At 33.5% G+C, this 27,798-nt stretch overlaps 1 protein-coding gene across 1 annotated transcript; it reads right to left on the bottom strand.

The window, feature by feature from the left end:
* On the bottom strand, positions 1-23,243 carry LOC139498291 (5'-deoxynucleotidase HDDC2-like). Its single transcript, XM_071286654.1, has 7 exons — positions 23,124-23,243; positions 16,935-17,059; positions 16,031-16,133; positions 11,504-11,572; positions 5,364-5,502; positions 1,473-2,135; positions 1-1,182 (listed from the first exon to the last, which is right to left on the bottom strand). The coding sequence occupies exons 1-6, from the start codon at positions 23,181-23,183 to the stop codon at positions 2,044-2,046; spliced, it is 588 nt and encodes a 195-aa protein (XP_071142755.1). The 5' UTR covers positions 23,184-23,243; the 3' UTR covers positions 1-1,182; positions 1,473-2,043.
* Positions 23,244-27,798: the final 4,555 nt, after the last annotated feature.

Genomic DNA, 27,798 nt, shown 5'->3' with positions numbered 1-27,798 from the left:
TTTGCCCCCTTTTCCTTAACGGTTTGAGCCATAACCCCCCATCGCCAATCCCAACCTTTCTTTTGTGGTATTGAACCTTATGGTAAAATTTCATAGAGATCCATTCACTTAACTAAAGTCATTGTCTGGAAACCAATGTGTCTTCGGATGAGGACGACGATGACAAAAAATGATACCAATATACAACCACAAAAAAAAATTTGGCGGTCGTATTACAATAGGACTTTTTCTTGTAATATCATATTTTGTCATCTGTTATCCCTGCTTATGTATTACCCCAAAACTATTTTAATTCATAGAACATTTTAATCTTCAAAACAAGTGAAACAAGAATGTGTCCCAAGTATACAGATGCCCCACTTGCATTATCATTTTCTATGTTCAATAGACCGTGAAATTGGGGTAAAATCTCTAATTTGGCATAAAAATTAGAAAGATCATATCATAAGGAACATGTGTACTAAGTTTCAAGTGGATTGGACTTCAACTTCATCAAAAACTACCTTGACCAAAAACTTTAAACTGAAGCGGGACGAACGGACGAACGGACAGACGAACGAACGGACAGACAGATGAACGAACAGACCCAAAGACCAGAAAACATAATGACCCTCTACTATCGTAGGTGGGTCATAAAAACTACAACCATACATGATACTCTGTTATCAGATACATCAATATGAATTCATAATGGAAAATAAAATGGAAACAGGGAACTTTTAAAAAAATACAACAACACAACCAAAGAGCAGAAAACAGTCCAAGGCCACCAATGGTTCTTATTGTCAATTGTATTTTTAAAGATGGAGTATCAGTACTTTTGAATCATATCAACAGTTTAGATATAATTGATGACTGTTAGACACGCATTCATACCCATACTATCAAATCACATTAACAAACAATAATATTAGCCTGAAGGTCATTTATAATATTGTAAATTTAGAAATAATTGGGTACATTTATTATAGCAATTTTTGAAAAATGGACAATAATGTGAGATTGATTATTGCGATTTCAGAAAATTCTGTGTACATATACATGTATCAGATATCAGAATGTGAGTTCTTATTATTGTGATTTTCACAGCTGCATTATGTGCATTTTAAAGTGCCAGTCTTTGTAAGAATCAGGCAATTTTGAAAAAAATCAAAACATGGCTGTAATAAAAAACCCATCTACCTAGCCATCCTATTTTGAAGTAACACTCATCCTGAGTTAGAAATGGTAGGTCTTTAGTGTATGCGTGTCTGGTAACTTGAGAAATCTTTAGACAAACTATGGTTAGAATGATAGAAAATAACAGAGTTATCTCTCCTTAATTGTTAATTTCTAGTGCATTGTAACCAAATTTTATCTCCAATTACCAGAACAGGACAATGAAACGAATGGTAGATTTTTGCATCATTATACATTTTGAACATAAATTAATGTCAACCTGAGTGGGGTTTTGTTTGTCATGTGTTCACCACTACCTGATTCTTAGGTAGACTAGCACTTAATTAAAACCTCAATAATTTCTAAATTTACAGTATATTGCATCAACAAAAGTAGAACAATTTAAATAATTGAGCAAAAATCAAAAACCATCAGACAATCTTATTTTGTTAAAAACAGAATATAAATATGATAAATGAACACATTATTATATAAAAGGCTGTGCAGAGATTGAAATAAGTAACACAGTACTTACCAAACTTTTAAATAAACATGCTTAAGGACCTTTAACATTTTACAATAAATTGCCATAATTTAAGTTATTTAGTACAAGCATCCTCAGGTCTTTCACTTGTTTTGGCTTATGTTCTCTCTGCATACTAAACCCCTAAAGAGAAAGGGGTATTAAACACCAGCAATTAATCAATCTATGATGATGATTTGACTTAAAGGGAGATAACTTGTACAAATTAAAACAAGGCAGTTTGAGACCTTCATAAAAATTGAACACAAGCTGTGCACCATCATATGAAATATAATATCAAATAAATAAAATGTTTGCTGCATTGTTAGCTGGTACATGATCAGTAGTAATTTACATTAATATCATGTCCCTTCTGTATCTTTCTCATGATACTGTGCTCTAGTCTCTTCTAATTCCTTCACCCATTCTTGAACTTGTGGAGTCTTAAATTTACCTTAAACAAAAAATAAATTCATTATACACATTATCAGCTTTTTAATATGTTTATATACAAGATTTACAGTAGTGTCAATGTTGTAGTAAACTTTGAAATCTTCCACATCAAACTAAAGGTTCTTCTGAAATAGACTCTCTCTAACATTGTGGGCTACATATATCTAGAGACTGAGTGTTGATAGATCACAAAATCTGTTTTAAACCCAGTCTCATTTTTCTGCCTGTACAAAGTCAGGAACCTCTGGCTATTTCTTAGCCTTGTATGATTTTTAATTTTAGTTCATTTATTTTTTGGAGTCTAGTATGACGTCCAATTTTACTGACCTAGTACAACATTTTTATTAGCTCATCTGGCACGGACCGATGGGCCAAGTGAGCTTTTCTCATCACTTGGCATCCGTCTTCATTGTCATCGTCTGTCGTTGTTAACTTTTACAAAAATCCTCTCCTCTGATACTACTGGGCCAAATTACACCAACTTAGCCACAATTATCATTGGGGTATCTAGTTTAAAATATGTCTGGTGACCCAGCCAACCAACCAGTAGGATGCCATGGCTTAAAATAGAACATAGGGGTAAAATGCAGTTTTTGGCTTATATCTCAAAAAACAAAGCATTTAGAGCAAATCTGACAGGGGTAAAATCGTTATCATGTCAAGATCTATCTGCCCTGGAATTTTCAGATGAATTGGACAACCCATTGTTAGGTTGCTGCCCCTGAATTGGTATAAGCCAAAAACTGCATTTTAACCCTATGTTCTATTTTCAGCCGTGGCGGCCATCTTGGTTGGTTGAACGGGTCACCAGACACATTTTTTAAACTAAATACCCCAAAGATAATTGTGGCCAAGTTTGGATAAATTTGGCCCAGTAGTTTCAGAGGAGAAGATTTTTGTAAAAGATTACTAAGATTTACGAAAAATGGTTAAAAATTTACTATAAAGGGCAATAACTCCTATATGGGTCAACTGACCATTTCGGTCATGTTGACTTATTTGTAGATCTTACTTTGCTGAACATTATTGCTGTTTACAGTTTATTTTTATCTATAATAATTTTCAAGATAATAACCAAAAACAGTAAAATTTCCTTAAAATTACCAATTCAGGGGCAGGAACCCATCAACAAGTTATCCGATTCATCTGAAAAATTTCAGGGCAGATAGATCTTGACCTGATAAACAATTTTACCACATGTCAGATTTGCTCTAAATGCTTTGGTTTTTGAGTTATAAGCCAAAAACTGCATTTTACCCCTATGTTCTATTTTTAGCCATGGCGGCCATTTTGGTTGGTTGGTCGGTTCACTGGACATATTTTTTAAACTAGATACCCCAATGATGATTGTGGCCAAGTTTGGTTTAATTTGGCCCAGTAGTTTCAGAGTAGAAGATTTTTGTAAAAGTTAACGCAGGACGACGACGGACAACGACAACGGACGACGGAGGCCGGACGCCAAGTGATGGGAAAAGCTCACTCGGCCCTTTGAGCCCGGTGAGCTAAAAAGCAATAATGTTCAGCAAGGTAAGATTTACAAATAATTCAACATGACCAAAATGGTCAGTTGACCCCTTAAGGAGTTATTGACCTTTATATTTGATTTTTAACCATTTTTCTAAATCTTAGTAATCTTTTACAAAATCTTCTCCTCTGAAACTGCCGGGCAATATTAAACCAAACTTGGCCACAATCATTATTGGGGTATATAGTTTTAAAAATGTGTCCAGTGACCCTGCCAACCAACCAAGATTGCCACCATGTCTAAAAATAGAACATAGGGGTAAAATGCAGTTTTTGGCTAATATCTAAAAAAAAAACCAAAGCATTTAGAGCAAATCTGACATGGTTTAAATTGTTTATCAGGTGAAAATCTATCTGCCCTGATATTGTCAGATAAATCGGACAACTCGTTGTTAGGTTACTGCCCCTGAATTGGTAATTTTAAGGAAATTTTGTCATTTTTGGTTATTATCTCGAATATCATTATAGATAGAGATAAACTGTAAACAGCAATAATGTTCAGCAAAGTAATACCTAACTAGAGGCTCTCAAGAGCCTGTGTCGCTCACCTTGGTCTATGTGCATAGTAAACAATGGGCCCAGTAATTACAGTGGAAAATATATTCTAAAAATTTACAAAAATTAACAAAAATTTATGAAAATTGTTAAAAAATGACTATAAAGGGCAATTACTCCTTAAGGGGTAAACTGACAATTTTGGTCATGTTGACTTATTTGTAGATCTTACTTTGCTGAACATTATTGCTGTTTAGTTTATCTCTATCTATTATAATATTCAAGATAATAACCAAAAACTGCAAAATTTCCTTCGGGCCAGGTGAGCTAAAAATAAATCAACATGACCAAAATGGTCAATTGACCCCCTAAGGAGTTGTTGCCCTTTATAGTCAATTTTTAACAATTTTCATAAAATTTGTTAATTTTTACTAACATTTTCCACTGTAACTACTGGGGCAAGTTCATTATAGATAGAGACAATTGTAAGCAGCAAGAATGTTCAGTAAAGTAAGATCTACAAACACATCACCATCACCAAAACACAATTTTGTCTTGAATCCATCTGTGTCCTTTGTTTAATTTGCACATAGACCAAGGTGAGTGGCACCGGCTCTTTAGAGCCTCTAGTTTAGTGGCCAGCTGAAGCCGACCTCTAGATGCTGGAATTTCTTGCTGCGTTGACAACCCATTGGTGGCCTTCGGCTGTTATCTGCTCTTTTGGCGGGTTGTTGTCTTTTTGACATATTCCCCATTGCCATTCTCAATTTGATAGAATATTTATATATCTCATGACAAAAATCTCTTTTTGTGATTATCCTTTTTTTATTTATGGCAAAATTCACATTTTTCATATATTTTATTAAGTAGAAATTCTGAAAACAGTATTCCAAATTCAGCAATCAATTATTTTTCATCAAACCAAGTACATTAGATGCCTTCTTACTATGGATTCATTATTACTTGTTTGGATAAAATTGAGAATGGAAATCAGGAATGTGTCTGATACTGAAACCAATTTTCATGGATTTCAACGGTAAACATGATCCGCGAAATTAACTGTTCAACGAATGACAAATTTTCTATAAGATTGTATGCAAAACTTCGGTAAAACCACAAAATTAAATATCCACCAACATGCAAGTTTCCTTAATCCATGAAAAATGGGAATCCACGAAAATAAGTGAATCCACAGTAACTATATACATACCTTTTGTACTATCAAAAAATTCTTGTAAAGATCCTGGTTTCTTGGCTAATTGTTCATACTCATGTGCTTGGAATATCATCTCAAACTTGTCTAGATCCTTCACGAACACTGCTTCTGGTGTAGTCTGGTGCTCATATTCCTATAAAAATAAACAGTCAAACTTTCATTTTAAGATGGTACCTAACACTACAGGGAGATAACTCTGTAAAATCAACTAAACAAATAATCACATTGTATTGTTAAAGGGGCACTAGCTGTCAAATTCATTGTAACCGATTTGACTCAAATTCTCATATTTGGTTTATAACAATGTAAAACATTTATCCAAACTATCAAAAGTCTAAAATAAACAGTTTACAGAGCTTGGGGTAGATAATATATAGGTTCGTTTCGTGTGTATTTTAGTCCAGACGCCATCTAATTAACTATCGATTTGACCTCAGATGACCATATAAGCCATGTAAACAAAAATAAAGATACGAATAGATTAAACCAACACGTGCAATTGGATTTTTATAGGTCTGTTTGATTTTATTTATAGATTAAAAATAGATGTTTCTCATTGTTTTTAACCATATAAGAATGATTTTATGTGCATCGAATTAGTAATCAAATGATTTACCGTAGTTTCACTTTCATTGTTGACATTCTTTTTCTTTAAATAACCAGTACACGTACAATGCATGCGTTGTCAATCTCTAGCTAGGGGTTAACTTGAAGTTCACATGAATACCGGTTAGAATGATGATGACGTTTTCACTTGCAAGTGAATCAGTCAAAAATTATGTTTAATCGCTTATTTCAACAAAATTAAAGGAAATTGATCGCTAAAATCAAATTATTATTTCATTATTCCAATTTGATTAATGATTGATCTAAAAAAAAATCATACTTTATTTTTTTTTATATATCGTAGCTAGTGCCCCTTTAAGGAAATATTAAGCTTCTCAATGATTAAAATTAGTTTTTGTCAAACTGCTATCTATTCAACCATTTTTATTCCGAGAAAGTGATTGGTTCAGGTTTTCTGAAATTTTTATATCTTTTTCAAAAGGTCAAAGCAAGGAGGTTATATTAGTAGGAGAGTGAACACTCTGCTTAATACAAAATTAGCATCCCCAGGATAGCAGTTCGATCAGAGAAAAATGATAAAATTATAAAGAAACCGACATGTTTATCACCCACTTGACATGGCCCTCTGATGTACTGGGCTGTTAACGCAAGCAGTTCGGGCTATTAGATAAATCGCACGTGTCACATGATTGTTATCAGTGACTGGGTTATTAAGGTTCAGGTGTATTTTTGGTAACAATGCAGTGTATAGATGTTTATGATATGGAAAAAGATTTGACGCGCAATTTCAAAATCAATCGTCTGTCTACGGTGAAAAAAGATAAAGAAATGACAAAGTTATGTGGGTTTAAAGGAAAGTTAGTGTGCTATTTTTATTCAACACTTCATGGGCTTTAAACAAAGATTTTCGCTTCACCTTTCAATTTCTGTTTATGAGAATTGGCAGGTAATAATCATAGAAAATATACGAATATGCAAAGTACTTTAGTTAGGTGACCGGTAACAACTGAAAGGAATATTTCCAATTGAAACATAGAAAAATTTATCGGGAACAACGTAAAAGTGACTTCAACCATGTCAACTTCGTACTTTATTTGGCCTTTTTAACTTTTTTGGATTCAAGTGTCACTGATGAGTCTTTTGTAGACAAAACGCACATCTGGCGTATAGAAAAAATTTAGTCCTGGTATCTATGATCGAGTTTATTGATATTAACATTGACAGCAATTAGACGGATATTTGTTTCATTTCTATTGGTAATAAGTTTACTTTTAACATAAAATTTTATTTTTAATTACTTAATAAAAAAATATCACAAAAAATCTTTTTAACATGTCAATAATTGTATATCCAGTCAGTTTATGACACCTCAGGTGTTTCCGTTCTTACTCGGGTATGTAATTATGACAAAATCTCCCTCTGTTACAAGAGTCGATCTCAACTAATTAACACCCACTTACAGAAAAGTCGGTAACATTTTATGTGTAATTATTGTCTTTTGTCCTCTCTCCTTCTCATATAACCTCCTTGGTCAAAGTAAATATTTTGTCAAAATTTTATGAAAATTAAACGAGCCATATTAATTTTAGTCAAGGTGTTGAGTACCACCTTAACAATGTTTGATGATTCTTTGTCATTTTTAATACATTTCTGTACTTAATATCTGTCGAAATATCTATATCATTTAGGGGCCATTTGATGAAGATGAGAAGTACAACATATTTGCCAGCTTGGGGTGTATGGTCATCATAATAGGACAGTTGCATTTTTTCTAAATGGACATTTGTACTCTAAAAAAAGAAAGTTTGCACTTTTTTTATGACATAGAGCAGGGCTCACACTACTTCAGAATTATAGGGAGAAGTGACTTCTCTTTTTGAAACTGATAGGGAGAAGTGGTGAGATTTGAAAGAGAAGTGCTCATTGGCGCGGTGCGATACAATGTTTGGATTTTACGTACAATAGTATAAAGGGCCATATGTAAATAATGTTCTTTTTATATTGTTCAATTCATATCTGAGTAAAAAAAATACAATTAAAGTAACATTTGAAATTAAAAGTTGTTTAAGTTTTACTAAGGTTCTTGTGAGAAACTACCAACTAAATATCTAGCAATAAAAAAATAAAATTATTTTAAAAAATGTAAAGAAATTATAATATATCAATTACAATTTAATTAAAAATTATCTTGTGTATGACATTCAGTGTTTCTCATAAAAAAAATATAAAAGTTATTAAGCTGGGCCATAATATATTGATATTAGTATAATAGTCTCAGAGTTGAGCAACTTTAATCAATAGTTTGAAACAATCCATAAAAAATATAGGGAATTATATACACCGATCAATTAGATGTCACCAAAAGTCTCTTAATGCGTGTGGAATGCGTAATTTTTCCCTTTGGGATCAATATTCTTCTGTCAGCTGTTCCATCCGTGCATCCGTAGTAATTATTGTAAAAGTACGGATTTCGGTCATAGCTGGTCCAGTTCAGATCCAGAGTTTAGAAATCGGTCAATGGCGGACGAATGCAAGAAAATTTACAAAAATAAACGATGTTTGACAAGTTATTTGGAAAGGAACATGACGTTTTTAATGCAATAAATGGATAAAAAATTTACTGGAGGCAACTTTTATCACGTTTAAATGAAGTAACAAACTTATTTTGCCGCCGAAATTGAGGTTGATGTATGTTTTCGAGTAACACTAACAAGCACCGAAACTGACTTGCGGAAAAATTATGCACGAAGTGATAAAAAGTTGTATTTTTATCAAATAACCTGCTACACACTGCGAAGACAATGCTTCAACCTTTTTTCTAAAGATTATGAATCGTTTATGTCTGAATTTCTTTAATTTTCAATAAAAAAATTGATGTTTCATCAACTTGGTAAAAATTGAAAATGTCCGATGACGGAAGTGACTGGTAGCGTGAGCCCTGATTGAGCTTAGTTAACATCACATTTAATTTATCAAAAAAATTAATAAATATCCAACACACAGCATAAATTTATGTAAAATTGAGAATGGAAAGGAAAAGAATCAAAGAGACAACAACCCAACTGATGTACGGTAGATGTATTTATATACAGGTACAAGACTGAATCTTTTGTCAGATAAACTAGAGGCTCTTTAGAGCCTGTGTCGCTCACCTTGGTCTATGTGAATATTAAACAATGGACACAGATGGATTCATGACAAAATTGTGTTTTGGTGATGGTGATGTGTTTGTAGATCTTACTTTACTAAACATTCTTGCTGCTTACAATTATCTCTATCTATAACAGTACTTTCTGTGGAAAATGTTATTGAAAATCTTCAAATTTTAAGAAAATTGTTAAAAATTGACTATGAAGGGCAATAACTCCTTAGGGGGTCAATTGACTATTTTGGTCATACTGACTTATTTTTAGTTCTTACTTTGCTGTTCATTATTGCTGTTTACAGTTTATCTCTATCTATAATAATATTCAAGATAATAACAAAAAAAACAGCAAAATTTCCTCAAAATTACCAATTCAGGGGCAGCAACCTAACAACCAATTATCTGATTCATCTGAAAATTCCAGGGCAGATAGATCGTGACCTGATCAACAATTTTACTTCCTGTCAGATTTGCTCTTAATGCTTTGGTTTTTGAGTTATAAGCAAAAAACTGCATTTTACCCCCATGTTCTATTTTTAGCCATGGTGGCCATCTTGGTTTGTTGGCCGAGTTACCAGACACATTTTTTTAACTAGATACCCCAATGATGATTATGGCTAAGTTTGGTTAAATTTGGCCCAGTAGTTTCAGAGGAGAAGATTTTTCTAAAAGATTACTAAGATTTACTAAAAATAGTTAAAAATTGACTATAAAGGGCAATAACTCCTAAAGTGGTCAACTGACCATTTTGGTAATGTTGACTTATTTGTAGATCTTACTTTGCTGAACATTATTGCTGTTTCCAGTTTATCTCTATCTATAATAATATTCAAGATAATAACCAAAAACAGCAATATTTCCTTAAAATTACCATTTCAGGGGCACCAACCCAACAACGGAATGTCCGATTCATCTGAACTTTTCAGGGCAGATAGATGTTGACCTGATGAACAATTTTTCCCCGTGTCAGATTTGCTCTAAATGCTTTGGTTTTTGAGTTATAAGCCAAAAACTGCATTTTACCCCTATGTTCTATTTTTAGCCATGGCAGCCATCTTGGTTGGTTGGGCGGGTCACCGGACACATTTTTTAAAATGCCTTTCGGCCAGGTGAGCTAAAAAGACAATTATACTTTATCTTCAAGAGGGCAGATGGAAGTTTACTCCTTATACCAAGCATAATTATTCCTTAAAAGTAGACATATGCACGAAAACATAACCAGCTGGTGTTTAATAACAGAAGAATGTGTCTGAGATCACTAATGACACTGCTCAAGCTTCAAACAAACAAATATTGGATAGAAGGATAGAAAGATGGAAAATCAAGGGTGACACAAAATGCCCCTGTCACCTACACAAATTCAAACAAGCTTAGATAAACTATAATGGTTAGATTTCCTGCATATTTCATGCAATTGATGAACACAAGAGAAACAAGTGAAAGTGTGAGCTACTGCTCACTGATGATACCCTTGCCTAAATGTTTTGGTAAACAGGAAGTTGTTAAGCGATGAATCTGAAAAGGCATCACACTGTGTAGCTGACTTATGTAAAACCTGAAACCAAATTTCAGAATCCATGTATTGTAGTTACTGAGAAAGATCCGAGGAAAATTTTTAACTTGGCTAAAATGATACCAATGTTCTGTAAACAGGAAGTTGTTGAGTGATCAATCTGAAAACACATCACACGGTAAAACTGACTTATAAAAAAACTGAAACCAAATTTCAAAGTTCCTGATAAAAGTTGTCAAGGGGCAGATGGAAGGATGGATAGACATACAGAGGAAAACAGCATACCCCAACTTTTTTTAAAGCGGGTGTATAAAAATATAGTATCAACAAGCTGCATAAAGAATCAAGAGCAATATCTAAGTTTCATCCAAAAACTATTTGTTTTCTTTAATAGAAAAAATTCAGAAGACTTTTAATATGCAACTTTTTTGGATAGAGTTATCACCCCTTGTCTCCATTTAATAAGTCAATTTGCACAAATTCCTTCAGAAATTAACTTTTCAAACTGTCCTCAAAACTTATGAAAATGTAGTGTTCTGAAAAGTTTTCTTCTGTTAAAGCCTTATATAATGCAGCACATTGATCTACTAAAGATTACTTTTTAGACACCCTCCATTGTTTATATTAAAAAACAGGGGCTAATCCAGCAATTTTAAAAGGGGGTTCCTAACCAAGGACAAAAGGGGGGGTTCCAACTACATGTCCCCATTCAAATGCATTGATCGTCCAAAAAAAAGAAGGGTTCCAAACCCCAGACCCCCCCCCCCCCCCCCCCCACCCCCCCCTTCCCTAGATCCGCCAATGAAAAACTTAGTAAGTCAAATATAAGAATTAAACCAGATGGTCTGACAAAATGGCAGCCAAATGGAAAAATCTAACTATAATTCAATTTGTTTATGAAAGACTTACCTCCCATAGAGAAAACAGTTCTTTACTTAAATCTTCACTAACTAAATCTGATATATGCTTCATAGCCATCTACAAAAATAAAGCCAAGCATAAAAAAAATACCAAATTATTAAGGCTTTATAATTACCATTGAATTGTATGTGGGAGGGAAGAAAGGGACTTTCAAATTTCCTTACAACCAAGAACCATTTTTTAGATAATTTCGTATTATGGTAATAGACCTGTACTAAAGACAGACCCATGACCCACATTTAACAATTATACTTCCCTTCCTTCCCCACATACATTTTATGGAATAGCCCAAATAATCTGTTGACACAGAGATATGAAGAGCCAACTATTAAGACAATACAGTTAAAACTTTTATCATTATTGAAAGCTGTATGGTTGTTTTAATTATCAATTAAAATTGAGAATGGAAATGGGGAATGTGTCAAAGAGACAACAACCCGACCAAATAAAAAACAACAGCAGAGGGTCACCAACAGGTCTTCAATGTAGCGAGAAATTCCCGCACCCGGAGGCGTCCTTCAGCTGGCCCCTAAACAAATATATACTAGTCCAGTGATAATGAACGCCATACTAATTTCCAAATTGTACACAAGAAACTAAAATTAAAATAATACAAGACTAACAAAGGCCAGAGGCTCCTGACTTGGGACAGGCGCAAAAATGCGGCGGGGTTAAACATGTTTGTGAGATCTCAACCCTCCCCCTATACCTCTAACCAATGTAGAAAAGTAAACGCATAACAATACGCACATTTAAATTCAGTTCAAGAGAAGTCCCGAGTCTGAAGTCAGAAGATGTAACCAAAGAAAATAAACAAAATGACAATAATACATAAATAACAACAGACTACTAGCAGTTAACTGACATGCCAGCTCCAGACTTCAATTAAACTGACTGAAAGATTATGATTTCATCATATGAACATCAGGCACAATCCTTCCCGTTAGGGGTTAAGTATCATACCATCATAACATATATGAGAAGAACATAACCCGTGTCATGCCAACAACTGTTTTTAGAATAAATGTGTTTAGTTCCGATGCAAAGACCTTATCAGTGACTCAATATTAACGCCGAAATATTCAATCTTTAATGACTTGACAACAGTATCGTAATTATATCCCTTGCTTGTATTGCTTGTATTAAATACATTTAACAGACTTCTGGTGGATAGTTGTTTTATTGACAATCATATCGCATCTCCTAGTTTGTATACAGAGTGTGTTGTAAGGGTAACTTCATTCTTCTAATTTTTACAGTGTGTTTTAAGAGTCCCAAGTCAGAGCCTGTAATTCAGTGGTTGTTGTTTGTTTATGTGCTACATATTTGTTTTTCGTCCATTTTTTTATATAAATAAGGCTGTTAGTTTTTTCGTTTGAATTGTTTTACATTGTCTTATCGGGGCCTATTATAGCTGACTATGTGGTATGGGCTTTGCTCATTGTTTAAGTCCGTACTGTGACCTATAGTTGTTTATTTCTGTTTCATTTTGGTCTCTTGTGGAGAGTTGTCTCATTGACAATCATACTACATCTTCTTCTCTATATAAGTTCATTCTTCTAATTTTTATACAGAGTGTGTTCTAAGGAAGATAAATTTATACTCCTAATTTTTATATATATATATTATATATAGAGTGTGTTTTAATGTAGACAACTTCATTCAATGTTCACTCTTTGCCATACAGAGGAATTACTTCAATGATTTAGTTCTTAAATCGCTTTTAAAAGTAACAATTTGACCAGATATGTTGTAAGTAATAGTGGAGGGCCAAACAAAAAAGTATGTGTGTTTACTGTTTCATACTGATCAAAAATAGAGTAGGGATTTTTGTTTAATTTTATTATTAGTTTTACATTGAGTCTATTATATCTATGGGAGCAACATTGTGACTTAAGCAGTGCTTAATTTAGGAATGACTGTAATATTATTTCTGTCTATGAAGAAATAACATAAAAAATTTGGTGCACACTGAATAATGCGCGTAGCCGGTTATTTAACAGTGTGCACCACATTTTTTATGTTATTTCGAATAGACAGAAAAAATCTTACAGTCATTTCTTATAATTTAATTCTAAATTCCATTTTAAACTGTAGAAAACCATGAAAAACCGTTGATGATGTCAAGGTCACATGACTAAATTATGTCTATGAGCTGATAACAAAATTACGTCAGCCAATCAGAAGACGTGTTACATCCAAAATTAAATTATTCAAAAATGGTAAAAAAAACTTAAAGGTAGGGGGTAAAAATAAGAATATGTTTATGTAGGAGTACAGTAAACACACATACATTTTGTTGTGCCTAGTCTTTCTTTAATAGTCACCTTTGTAAGAAGTACAAATCAATCACTAAACTTAGCCATTTTATTTTATTGTAGATTAAAAATATAATGCTGATAGAGAGGGGCGCTCATATTCGCTGTGGACACAATTTCGCCGTTTTATGATTTTGAGGTGTAAAAACTTCAAAGAATGGCTGAAATGGCAGAAATATGCCGATAAATTATATTTTTATAACAAATATGATTAGTTTTGAAAATGAGACCAAATTTCTGCACTTACCGCAAAGGACCGAAAAACGGACTACGATTTTCAGCCAATTTCCTGAATGAAAAAAAGGATTTCAGAGAAGTATGTCTTAGTAATTCTTTAACTGATTGCCCTAACTTTCAGTTTTTTACACTTTTCAAATGTCTACTATTCATCTATAATGAAATTTATTTGATAAATATTGTTTAAAGCTGCAGTTATTTGGTTTCAAATAGATGTGTAAAAACTGCGAATATGTGTCCCCCGTTGACAAAAAGTCAGGAAATTTTAAACACCCTTTAATCCAACTTTTCAGATGATTTTTCTCAAAACAAACACGTTTTCAAGCTAAGAATATTTTGCATTTGAAGTTATCGTCATATAGAAATATCAGTATACTTCAAAAACATAAAGACCTGAACATAAACTGAAGAAAACATGGAAAGATATGGCGAAAATGAGCACCCCACTCCAACTGATTCTGGAACTAATTATAATGCTCAAATTATCAAATAAAATTGAGAATGGAAATGGGGAATGTTTCAAAGAGACAACAACCCAACCAAAGAGCAGAAAACAACTGAAAGCCAACAATGGGTCTTCAACACAGCAAGTTTATACTGCACCATGAGGCGTGCTTCAGCTGGCAATCTCTGTATACATATGATAACCCTTCATAAGTGTTTCTAGATTCTTGTTTTTTTATATAGATTAGACCGTTGGTTTACCAGTTTGAATGGTTTTTCACTAGTCATGTTTGGGGCCATTTATAGCTTGTTGTTTGGAGTAAGTAAAGGCTCCATGTTGAAGGCCTTACTTTGACCTAGAATGGTTTACTTTCACAAAGTCACTAAAGTGTGATTTAATTTGGATGGAGAGTTGACTCATTGGAAATGATACCACATCTTCTTAGATCTGTATGTTTAAAATTTTGATAAAATACACATTATTTCTAATAACACCCATTTATTTTTTCATATACGATATATTAGCTCATGAAAGGTCATTTACCAAAATTTTAGAAGATTCTTGATTTTCTTTCTTTGGTTTTGAGACCGAAATAATATCAATGCAAATAAAAGGTAAAAGTCCGAGTCAGTCTTTTCCCGCCATATTTTAAATCTCAAATATCTCGAAAAGGAGGTCCAAGATCTATCAATATTTTTAACTTATTTTTTATCCTTAAAGAGTGCTCTACCTGCTTATAGTATCAATTTTAACTTCTTAATTTATTAATTTTCACCTAACCTCACCTAAGAAAATCCTTAACTGAATGATTTAAAATCACTAATTACAGTCATTCCTCTGACTATTGAATGTATTGGTAAGTATTAAAGTGTCCATTCAAGAGAGGTGACTTTTCAAACAAGCTTCTTAAATATTCAGTTTCCTACATTGACTGTTGCCAATCACATCCAGCAGGGTCTGAAAGTGACCCTTAGTGACGCCATAACTAGTTGTTTAACCATTATGGAATATAAGTTTCACAGATGATAGTGGATATGTTCCTTTTGTCTGAACTACAATCCTGTTCCATTTGTTCCCTTATCACGACTGTGATCCACTGAATTAGACCTACATGTATTACTTGGTTTGTATTAACATGAGCTAACCGGTAGTCCTTATTTTTTAATGTTGTATTTATGTACTTATGTTTGTCTGTCTTTTTCTCTTTTACCCATGCAGTGTTCTCCCCAAGCCGTTTTAGTGCTATTGTAATTTACCGCTGTAGTATTTGGGCAGACTGAAGCGCTATCCAATCAAAAATCAGGGTATTGTTTTTAAATTTTCAAACTTCCGGTATTATTTTGTACACATTCCGATCATGTGATGGACTGGTTGATTTATCTGAAAGATTGTTAATTTACCCATGGCATGGCATTGTCAATTTATTTTTGATTTATGAGTTTGACTGTCCCTCTGGTGTCTTTTAGAGGCAGGTTTTATTGTACATCATGTATCGTATTCTATATATAGACTTACTTCTTCTCTTATATGTTTCTCTGATTTGTCAACACGATCAGCTGGTGTCAGATCTCCAACTATGCTCTCTGCCATATCATGTACTAATGACAACTTTATACATCTGAAATATATCAGTATACAAGTAGTGAATCTAGAACTGAATAAGAGCATGGTTAACATGGTTAATGTTTTCAAAAAGGGCACTTGGTTGTCGAATATATATACCTAATAGGGCACATAAATAATATAGTAATTTACATATTCAGGGCTCACACTACTTCAAAATCATAGGGAGAAGTGACTTCTCTTTTTCAAACTGAGAGGGATAAGTGGAGAGATTTTTACAGTACCGGTTTAGTTAATTGCTGAACATGCTGAAGATCTATTGTTGTTGTTCTTTATCTGTGTGATCTGTTTGATTTATGCATAATTGTTTCATTGGCTATTAACCATGTTAACATGATTAAGCCACATCCCCTTAATTAAAACCAATAAGTAATTGGGATCCATCAAACCACTTTACATTTTGTTTTGCTCAAGTTTTGAAAACTAAATAATTACATCTGACACATGTATGTTTCAGAAGAATACATTATTTTGATTGGATAACAACGCTTGTGTGCCATACTAAAATTCACCTTCATATTCTAATTAAGTTTAATATTCATGATGACACATGCTATCACAAAAAGGGCACAGGTAATGCGGTAAATAAATAAATAATAAAAATCGATTTTTCATGATCATAGCGGGAAAAAAAAGAGTAATTACCGGTATACATGTATAAGTAATGAATGCTTCTTTTAGTAATTTCATAGGGTTATAAAAGCGTTGACCGTGCGCACATACAAAATGTACTTCGGTCAACGCTTTACAACCCAATGATTTTACAAAAAGAAGCATTCAATTCTGAAATAAATACTTTTCTTTGTTCAACCCTGTACTGGGATCTACCAAGAAAGATAAAGTAGCCATTCTGTACATGTGGTCAGATACACTCTCTGGTTCGTCTACATGTTTCAACACCCAACCAGTTCTCTTTACTCTCTGAAAAACATATATAAATTACCAATGTATAAAATGTCATAATATTTGATATAATTATGCTGTGGTGCAGTTGTCCAACAACATTTTTTTTTCATAATTTCATCAATGCAGATAAATGAACATGATGAAGTCATGAAAGTCATGAAAGTTATAAGATTTTTAAGGATAAGATACTAAGAATCATAATCCATGTCAAGATCTAAATTTTACTGTTTGTATATAGAAAATTTTGCAATCTGAATTAAAATACATATATTCTTTTTTCCAGAATTCAGGTACACTGTCCCATACAAGGATGTGACAAAGCTCAAATTTCTGGTTGCTCCAAGTCATTAAAAGTGTGTGTACCTTTTCCACAAAGTTTGATGGTCCCAACAAGAAGTCAAACAGAACTTTGCAGGGGTGGATCCAGCCATTTTAAAAAGGGGGGGTTCCTAACCCAGGACAAATAGGGGGTTCCAACTACATGTCACCATTCAAATACATTGATCGTCCAAAAAAAGGGGGGGTTCCAACCCCCGGAACCCCCCTCTGGATCCGCGCCTGCTTTGTTGTTCATTTTGTTAGTTTCTTGTACGACATAGAAATTTCTTCTATTGTAATTTCACTGACTTATTTGTACTTGCCACTGGTGAAGAAGAAACTATTATGTCCTCTCCAGAATGTCTTAATACAAAAAATACAAGGAGATTAAATTACTTAAATAGACAAATTTCCATCAGAGACCAAATTTTTTTCATGTTAGCAACCATAGGACATGACAGGCCTCTTTATTAATTACTAAACATGTATTACAAATGTAGGGTATAGGTTTTGCTCATTGTCAAAGGCCATAGGGAAAAAGAGGGTTATCATTGTTAATGTGGAAACCTCTACCTCATTTTTGTATCTTTTAAATAGTTGTTTCAATGGCAATTATACCACATCCTCAAGGCTGTAACTACCCTTGAGGCAAGTGAGGCAACTGCCTCACTAAAATTTCCACACTGATTAAATTTTTGTATACATATATATAAATATAATAGTCATTTGTTGTTCTGTCTCAACCTTGATTTCTATAACTTGTCATCATTCCTTTAAAACTATTTGTAAACTATTCTTCCTGGATATAACCCAGCATCTCAACGGGTGATGTTTCTCGATTACATTAACCTAGTAACGATAATCATCATGGATCTCTAGTTAAAAACAGCGCTCTTGCAGAAAAAGGAAAAGCGACACTGAAGGTAAAGAAGGAATAATTCTAGTAAACTAATTTTTTTGTGAACAGAGTCTGAGTAAATGGAGTATTGCATATAACTTCATTAGTACAATCCAAAAACGATAAGTAGACTGACAAATCAAGTACTGGTCTTCAGCAAAAATGTTCAGAAGGGGCAGTCCTGTCTGCGTATTAATTTCTCCGTTTCACCAACTTTTGACAAATCAAGTACTGGGCATCGCAAGGGGGCAGTCCTGTCTGCATATTCAATTCACGAACTTTAATCTTTCTCTTTACAAACAAATAATATATAAATAATATGAAACATGCATGGATTAGTTTTTATCCATGTTTCTTTAACCTTAAAAATTGAAAGAATATCCCATATTCCAATTTGATATTATTGAGGAATGGAAGAACCTTTAACACAGGATTTTGTCTTTACTTATTTGGGACTACGGAATTTCGTTTCTTTATATACATGATATAGGGGTTTCGGGATCGGACACCCCAACCCCTAACCCCTGAATTTATAGATTCTGGAACTAAAATACCACCAACTATTTCCAGAAATAATTGGAAATTACCGGGTACGGACCTACATGTACTCCATTCCAATTTCCCCTGTACCCATATCATATATACTTACTCTATAGATATAATCATATACCTGTATCTTATCTCATTTTATCCCTAGTTTGTCTACTCTTTGTCAGCATAAAAGCGAGTTTAATATTTTGTAACCGCGACTGTATGATGGTGCTTACAGGAAAGCTTAATTCCCTTTTGCAAACAAAACTGTTACTACCGACGCTGCTACCAAATTGCTGATGGAGAAGGAATTGGAAGAAGACATTGATCGTTGTGTTGATGATAATGTGCTACCTTTAGAAACACAGACTGCCCTGAAACGACTGAAAACTTGGAAAAGAGCATGCATGAGTGGCGAGAGATTGTGCGGTCATGCCATGCTCCATGTTCATCGTGATAAGGATATCAGCAGACCAAATTATGATTCTGAAACGATTTGACTGAACCGGCAATAGAAAAATTTGGCAAACTCTACTGAATCGATGTTTGTTCTATGTTCTGGCAGCAGACTCAAATCAGTGATATTTGGATGATTATCTTACATATAAATTTCAGATTTAAATAAAGTTGTTAAAAATTTGGTGTTAGTAAAAGTCTTATATAATATGAAAAATTTATATAAAAAGTGTCCAAATTCAAAACATTATCAAACTCTCTTAAAATGCCTAGAATGCAGGATTTTGCACCATGCATTTCAAACCTTCCAAAAAAAAAAATTTCGCCTTGCTTCGCTCGGCTCAATTATTTTGCCTCACTAAAATAAGATGCCTAGTTAAGGCCTTGATCCTATTTTATAAATACCAACATATTTTACTCTCTTTCAATAGTCAATACATGTATAGGACTGGGTATGTAACACGAGTATACCTGTCATATAGAAGGATCCTATCCTTTTTAGCCCACCAAATTTTGGTACACTTTCAAAACTGATACAATCATTAATCCTACATGATTTGGTGCAATATTTCACACAATTAAAAAGTTATATAGAAAACTATTTGTGTCCTCATCAATTTCTTAACTGATACATAACTTACTCCCAATGACGGTCTATACTAATTTTAAAGGCTTCCACAGTTTTTGATAAAATAACTTCAACTGGTAGGTTATTCCAATCATTAATAATTCGTTGTGAGAAATGTCTTAATGGAAAAGAAGTGTTACATCTAGGTTTTGCTAATTTCCAATTATGCCCACGGGTATTTGTACTGATGACAGTAAAAAATCTTTCATAAGATATATACCAACACTTCTGACCATGCTGACAGTGTGATCTCATACCGGGACTTTCTATAGTATGACTATATCATACAAATACAAAAATTTTATTGGCACAAACACAATCACAATAATTGGCAAAGGCCCATATTCATAAGAAAACTAGAAAAAAATGAAGTTAATATTGTGTGAGCTAAAAAAAAATAGTTGAATGGGAGGGTGGATTTTTTGGTGAGGTAAGTAATTTTATTTAAGGCAGTGTCTGCTCGTACCCACATGCAGGTACGAATAGTCAAATTGCCATTCTAGGCTGCGCGTACCCACATCGGGTTTTCTATTAAAATGCCATCGGATCGGGAATGAAACGTGAAATATATATGGAATTTGTTGTAATTAGTGAGTAAATTGATTAAAACTACTCAGAATTTTTATAAATATACACATATATATATGGGTACCACGATTTCCCGAGAAATACGAGAAAAACGTAATATCCCAAAAACAAATTGATATATCCCGAGAAAAAGATTTTTAATGGTGTTATATAGGTGTTGTACTGCTTAAATTAGTGTAACAGCATACAATAATAAGGTTTAAGGCGTTCATATTTAATAAAAGTACACGCAATCTTCATAAAATCGATTTTTATATCTTGTATCGTGTTATATCCATCGAATGGCAGGACCGAATAACAGGACTAAATAAAAAATGCTAATAACTTTTTCATTTCTCAAAGGATTTATCTAAAATTTGAAATATAATAAGATTTTATCATTTTATATGTCGATGTAAGAAGAAATAAATAGATTTCTTTTTTTTAAAACGTCAGAAAACATGACCTAACCAACGACAACGATAATGACAGGCGGGCCAACATCGACAATGACAGGACCAAATAAAAATGCTAATAACTTTTTTATTTCGCAAAGGAATTAAATATAAAATAAGAAGTCATCTTTCAATACATGAATTTTATTGAAAAAAAAATAAAAATTCAAAAACTTGCGAAAATGTGACATTCTTAAACTTGCGAAAAACGTGAATTCTTAAATTTTGATCCATAATTAATAAGATATTTCTAAAAATAAACCTCAAGAAAAACACTTTTTAGTGGGTAAAAACTTGACCTAGCTGACAAATGTACGTTGGCGGACAGAAAGTCAAAGGACAAAAAGACACAAAGGATCAGTATACAATTGTTTGAATATTTAAGAGAGAGATGTTAAATATTTACTTGTTAATGCATATATATTCATTTTACAATTTAGGAAATATAGCTCATTAAACTAGATAAATTGAGATTTATTGAATTATAATCATTATATTTTTGACATCCTGACATCATGCAGTCGCTTAAGTCAGGGACTTTCTACTTTAATGTTCTGAAAATATTTAAAAAAAAAAAAAACTATATGTGATTTAATTACTGTCATCACAAACTTAACTTATTTATGGCTTATTTCACACCTTATGTTTGTTACCTTATAATTTTGATTAAACGTGTCAGATTATGACCGGTGATTAAACTATAAAAAAACTTTTTCTCGGGAAATATCAGTTGTTTTGGGGATATCACGTTTTTCTTGTATTTCTCGGGAAATTGTGGTACCGTATATATATAGGTAAGTGAACAGTTTTTTCTCAGTTAGTTAATCTTCTTAAAATGGAAGAGAGTGATATTATAACTGTGGGGAAGACATTTCAGACTTATCATGAATTAGAAAAATTTGTACAGAACTAGAGGGCGTTAAATTTCATACAATTGTATAAAAAAAATTCACACTGAATGACATTATATCCGAAAAAAACAAAGGCTGATGTCAATAACCTTCTTGATGTTTCTCTTATAAACAATAAAATTTTTGATGAAAACGTAAACCTCCAGCGCATTAAAAAAATGTTTACCACTGAAGCTTGGAAGCAACTAAAAAGTAAGATCACGGAAAGAAGGGAAACATGAAACTGGATATGTATAAAGTGTAAAAAAAACCTACACGATCAGGACTCTTTGGCATGTGATTGCTGTTTAGACTGGCAACATTTGAAATGTGCAGGGTTGAAATCTGTGCCAAAACAATCATATTGGATATGTAAAATTTGTTCCAAATCTTAATTAGTTACATGAATCTTTTATAATTGGTTTAAATTGATATTATTACTTGCTTCTACATTGTTCTATAATTTGTTTAATTTTATTAATTTTATAATATGGGGACGAATTTTTTTTATGTCATGTTTTGAAATCCCGGACCTGCGCAGAAATGTACAATATACTTCCTTTTTCCGGTCTCGTTTGTATGAAACTTTGAGTAAAATATATATTTATCAGTCTAGTATAAAATAGGAAGAAACACGCAATACCAATTTCATTTTTAATAATTCCTTGATATGAAAAAACGTTACCTAATGATAGCGTTTCTTTGTTTACATTGCATATGACGTCATAATTTAAATAACGTCACAACTAAAATCCCTAACAACAGAACCAAACTCGGAAACGTTACGGTATTTCCGTTTCTTTTTTTTTTTGACAAATAATTAAGTTACAAAAAAATAATTCATACAGACTTCGTCCCCATTTACAGGTAATGCCTGCCTCATATTAGTATTAATTACTATCATGTTTTTCTTTTACAGGGACTGTACAGTTTCATTTTCCTTCATTGTGCATTTAATTTTGCAATGTATATTATGTATCATTATTTAATAAATACAATTTGAAAATATTATTTTTCATACTCTTCGATCACTCGTTCTACGCGAAATCCCATATTATCGATAATTTCCGTATATATTTCACGTTTCATTCCCGATCCGATGGCATTTTAATAGAAACCCGGATGTGGGTACGCGCAGCCAAGACCGGCAATTTGACTATTCGTACCCGCATGCGGGTACGCGCAGACACTGCCTTTATTTAATTTTCACCAACTGTAAAAAATGGAATTTCCAAGTTTTCAAACAATGTCCATTTTTTTATTTCGCTGTCAGTTTCAGCAAGTTAATACTTTTCATGATTTTCATTTCAAAAGACTTTTAAAAGCGATTAACAACCTTAAGTTGTCCCATCAAAGACATAAATTCAAACAGCTTTCCAATATTCGATTTGGCCATATTTTGTGTATTTTGTCAACAAACTGGTATTTTCAACAAGCTTTCAGCGAAGAAAGAAAGACTATAAATCGGATCCAGTCATTAAACAATGTGCTTCCGGTTTTGATAGGCCAATCACGGTACTCGTTACATAAAAATCTAGCTACAAACCGTACTAAGAGTTACATAAAGCAATATGTGCTAATTTTATACTAAATTATTTTGACTACATGACATTAATTAAGCGAGGGTTTGTGAAATTCTAAAAATCAAGAATTTAAAATTGATACTATGATTCATAATTAGGGAACAAAATAAGCTAAAAATATTTATAGGTCATGGAGCTCCTTTTCGAGATATATGATTTTTTTAAATAAGGCGGGAAAAAGCCGACTCGGAATTAATCTTATATATTTGCATTGGTATTATTTGGGTTTTAAATTAAAAGAAACAAAAATCAAAAATCTTCTTAAATTTTGGCAAATGACCCTTTATGAGCTATTGAATCTTATTTGAAAAGATAAACTGGTGTTATTGGGCAAAATATTTTACGGAAAAAAACAAGGAGTCCGAACAGAAATTCCAAAACCTCACCAAAGTACATCCTTAACAATATAATTCATAATATATATGTGCAATATAAAAAAAAAGGATTATAACAAAAATACTGAACTCCAAGGAGAATCCATTACAACTCTTCTCACTATATATGAAATCGCCCACACCAAATTCAACGGCCCAGTTTTCACCAACTCGACCCTCAAGTTTTCACCCATTCGCCCCACCTTTAAAAAAATCGCCCCACTCTTGTTTTCCAACTCGCCCCGCTTATGAAAACAGGGTAACTTGAATCCGGTTGAATCATAGGTCTGACAATTCGTCCTACGTATGATAAGGGTTAAGTCGGGCGTGAGACAGTCGTACGTACGACAGTCTAAGTTGTTTCGCTATTTTCCAGGTTTTGATGTCATGGGATGCGCGTGTTACTGTCGTGTCACTGTCGTGTCACTGTCGTACGAATGTCGTGCCACTGTCTTGAAACATGCCAGGCTCCATCCTCATCAATCTAACGAAATCATCGGTATATATACTTTTCACGGGCTCGAATTAACGCTAACAGGACCATGTTTTGCTCTTGTTGGAGTCCGGCAAGGCGCCTATTTAGCAGAACCAAGCGTAATCGTTCTGGTGGAATAGTCATCCTCTTTAAACGACAGACGGTATGTTTTTCCAAACAGTCATTCCCGCCGAATTGTATTCTTCTGAATAAAACAAAAATGTGTTGCACGACGAACGTACCAATGTCGTACGACAGACAATCAATGTTGTGCGAACATCGTACGAAATTTGGTATTCGTGAGACAATCGTGCGACCGTATCACGAGTGTCTTGCGACAGTTTTACGATTTTTCTTGATTAAAATGGTTTATGTTGGTATCCACGACAGTCGCACGACAGTGGTAGGACACTATCACGAGTGACACGATAAAAAAAATCGTAGAGCAAAAGAGGTGCATGTCCAATTTTCGTCACACGACAGCGCCACGATGCTCAAAATATCGTGCGACTGTCGTACGCTGATCACAAATGACCCACGATCTGACCAATTTTCATGTCGTGGCGCTGCATAGATGTGTCGTGGGTTCGTTGTGACCAGGGCTTTAGTCGCCCCACTTATGAAAAACTATGTAATTTTTATGCCAACTGCATGATGGACATTTGTAAATGAACGAGTAGACATTTTTCGTTTTTATACGCTACGTTCTTTTATAGGACGTATTATGTTATTCCGTCCGTACGTCCGTCCGTCTGTCCGTCCGTCTGTCCGTCCATCAACATGTTAGACAATAACTTATAAAAGCCGTAACCAATATGCATGAAACTTAGGTGAATTGTTAAGATCTATTGACGTGAGCTCCATTAATTTTCATGAACCTAAGATTTTACGTTTCCGATTAATTTTGTTTTATTCATAAACAAGGGATGATTTCCAGTTTTCGGACAATAGCTCAAAAGTGCTTTGAGCAGTTTCATGAAACTTTGATGTCTGTTGTATATCTGTAAAAATAATCTCATTTCAGTGTATTTATATTATTTTTGACATGACATTGAGGAGTTACATGTATCGATCCTATCAGTAATCTTTTTCAACTGATTGCTGATTAGTATACTCTATTTTACAAAAGAGGTAGAGCCAATTTGCCGGGGATTTGTTTCATTCGATAAGATAGGTAAATCATGTTTTAAAAAGCCCGATATATATATATGTTAATTATAGTACATGCAGTCAGGATTCTACTTCGTCAAAATTATCTCCCCATTACGCCAGTTCATTTTCACAATCCTAGAAATGGAAGCCACATTGTAGGGATGACGCGCTGCCAATTTTGCTCTCGGAAACGATAAATTTATCCACATTGCACCATTACGATCCTTATATGTCAGTTGTATTTTAAAAGACAAATGTATCAACTAGCTATAATGAGCATCATTTAATGATCTTGTGTGCATTGATTCAACTTAAAACTATTGTCTGATCGGTTGTCAGGTGGAATTTTCGAAAATTCATAAACATTTAAAAAAATTCTAATTAATAGGTAACGAATAGGGAATAGGGAATAGGTAACGAATAGGTAACGAATAGGGAATAGGGAATAGGGAATATGTAACGAATAGGGAATAGGGAATAGGTAACGAATAGGTAACGGATAGGGAATAGGGAATTAGTAACGAATAGGTAACGAATAAGGAATAGGGAATTAGTAACGAATAGGTAACGAATAGGGAATAGGGAGTTAGTAACGAATAGGTAACGAATAGGGAATAGGGAAAAGGTAACGAATAGGTAACGAATAGGTAACGAACAGGTAACGGATAGGGAATTGGTAATTAGTAACGAATAGGTGACGAATAGGGAATAGGGAGTTAGTAACGAATAGGTAACGAATAGGGAATAGGGAATAGGTAACGAATAGGGAATAGGGAATATGTAACGAATAGGGAATAGGGAATAGGTAACGAATAGGAAATAGGGAATAAGTAACGAATAGGGAATAGGGAATAGGTAACAAATAGGTAACGAATAGGGAATAGGTAACGAATAGGTAACGAATAGGTAACGGATAGGGAATTGGGAATTAGTAACGAATAGGTAACAAATAAGGAATAGGGAATTAGTAATGAATAGGTGGCGAATAGGGAATAAGAAGTTAGTAATGAATAGGTAACGAATAGGGAATAGGGAATAGGGAATAGGTAACGAATAGGGAATAGGAAATTAGTAACGAATAGGGAATAGGTAATTAGTAACGAATAGGTAACGAATAGGGAATAGGGAATTAGTAACGAATAGGTAACGAATAGGTAACGAATAGGTAACGAATAGGGAATAGAGAATAGGTAACGAATAGGAAATAGAGAATAGGTAACGAATAGGGAATAGGGCATAGGTAACGAATAAGGAATAGGAAATAGGTAACGAATAGGGAATAAGGAATAGGTAACGAATAGGGAATAAGGAATAGGTAACGAAAAGGGAATAGGGAATAGGTTACGAATAGGGAATAGGTAATAGGTAACGAATAGGGAATAGTGAATAGGGATTAGGTAACGAATAGGGAATAACGAATAGGTAACGAATAGGGAATATGTAACGAATAAGTAACGAATAGGGAATAGGAAATTAGTAACGAATAGGTAACGAATAGGGAATAGGGAATTAGTAACGAATAGGTAACGAATAGGGAATAGGGAATTAGTAACGAATAGGGAATAGGGAATTAGTAACGAATAGGTAACGAATAGTGAATAGGGAATAGGTAACGAATAGGGAATAGGAAATAGGTAACGAATAGGGAATAGGAAATTAGTACCGAATAGGTAACGAATAGGGTATAGGGAATTAGTAACGAATAGGTAACGAATAGGGAATAGGGAATTAGTAACGAATAGGTAGCGAATAGGGAATAGGGAATAGGTAACGAATATGTAACGAATAGGGAATAGTGAATAGGTAACGAATAGGGAATAGGTAACGAATAGGGAATAGGTAACAAATAGGTAACAAATAGGTAACGAATAGGTAACGAATATAGGGAATAGGTAACGAATAGGTAACGAATAGGGAATAGGGAATAAGTAACCAACTTGACGTCCATGATATAGTAAGAGATTTTTGTTAAATATATCTAGGGAGAAGAAAGCTCCGAATTTTGCGTTATTGTCGAGGTATTGGAAATAATAACTTTGAAGGAGAATGTTTTTGGTTTAGTTCATTCTAGGAGTTTAAGAGCACATTTATTTTATTGAATGTTCATGAGTTAATTTAGAAAAAGATATTTGTATCTTCAATTTATGACGAAGACAGTCTGCATTGCACGATTTTTAATGGCGGATTTGTAATGGGGTTACTAAATTTATTCTTTTTAATTTCAGCTATGGCTCAGGTATTGAAGCCAAATTTACCTGGCGGGTAAAAGTTTAATTCCGATCATTTTGAGGGTAAAAAACGCAGATGCAGAAGCGGTTTTAGAGCTGTCAAGACTGAAAAAAGATGAACCTTTAGAGAGTTTAACAAAAGTCGAATTAATTGCTCAGTTTGAGAAGCTGAAGGGTAATTTATAATTTATTACAACGT

The sequence above is a fragment of the Mytilus edulis genome, chromosome 12 (assembly GCF_963676685.1).
Source record: "Mytilus edulis chromosome 12, xbMytEdul2.2, whole genome shotgun sequence".
NCBI classification, from domain to species: Eukaryota; Metazoa; Mollusca; class Bivalvia; order Mytilida; family Mytilidae; genus Mytilus; species Mytilus edulis.
This window is presented reverse-complemented; position numbering and strand designations above follow the sequence as displayed.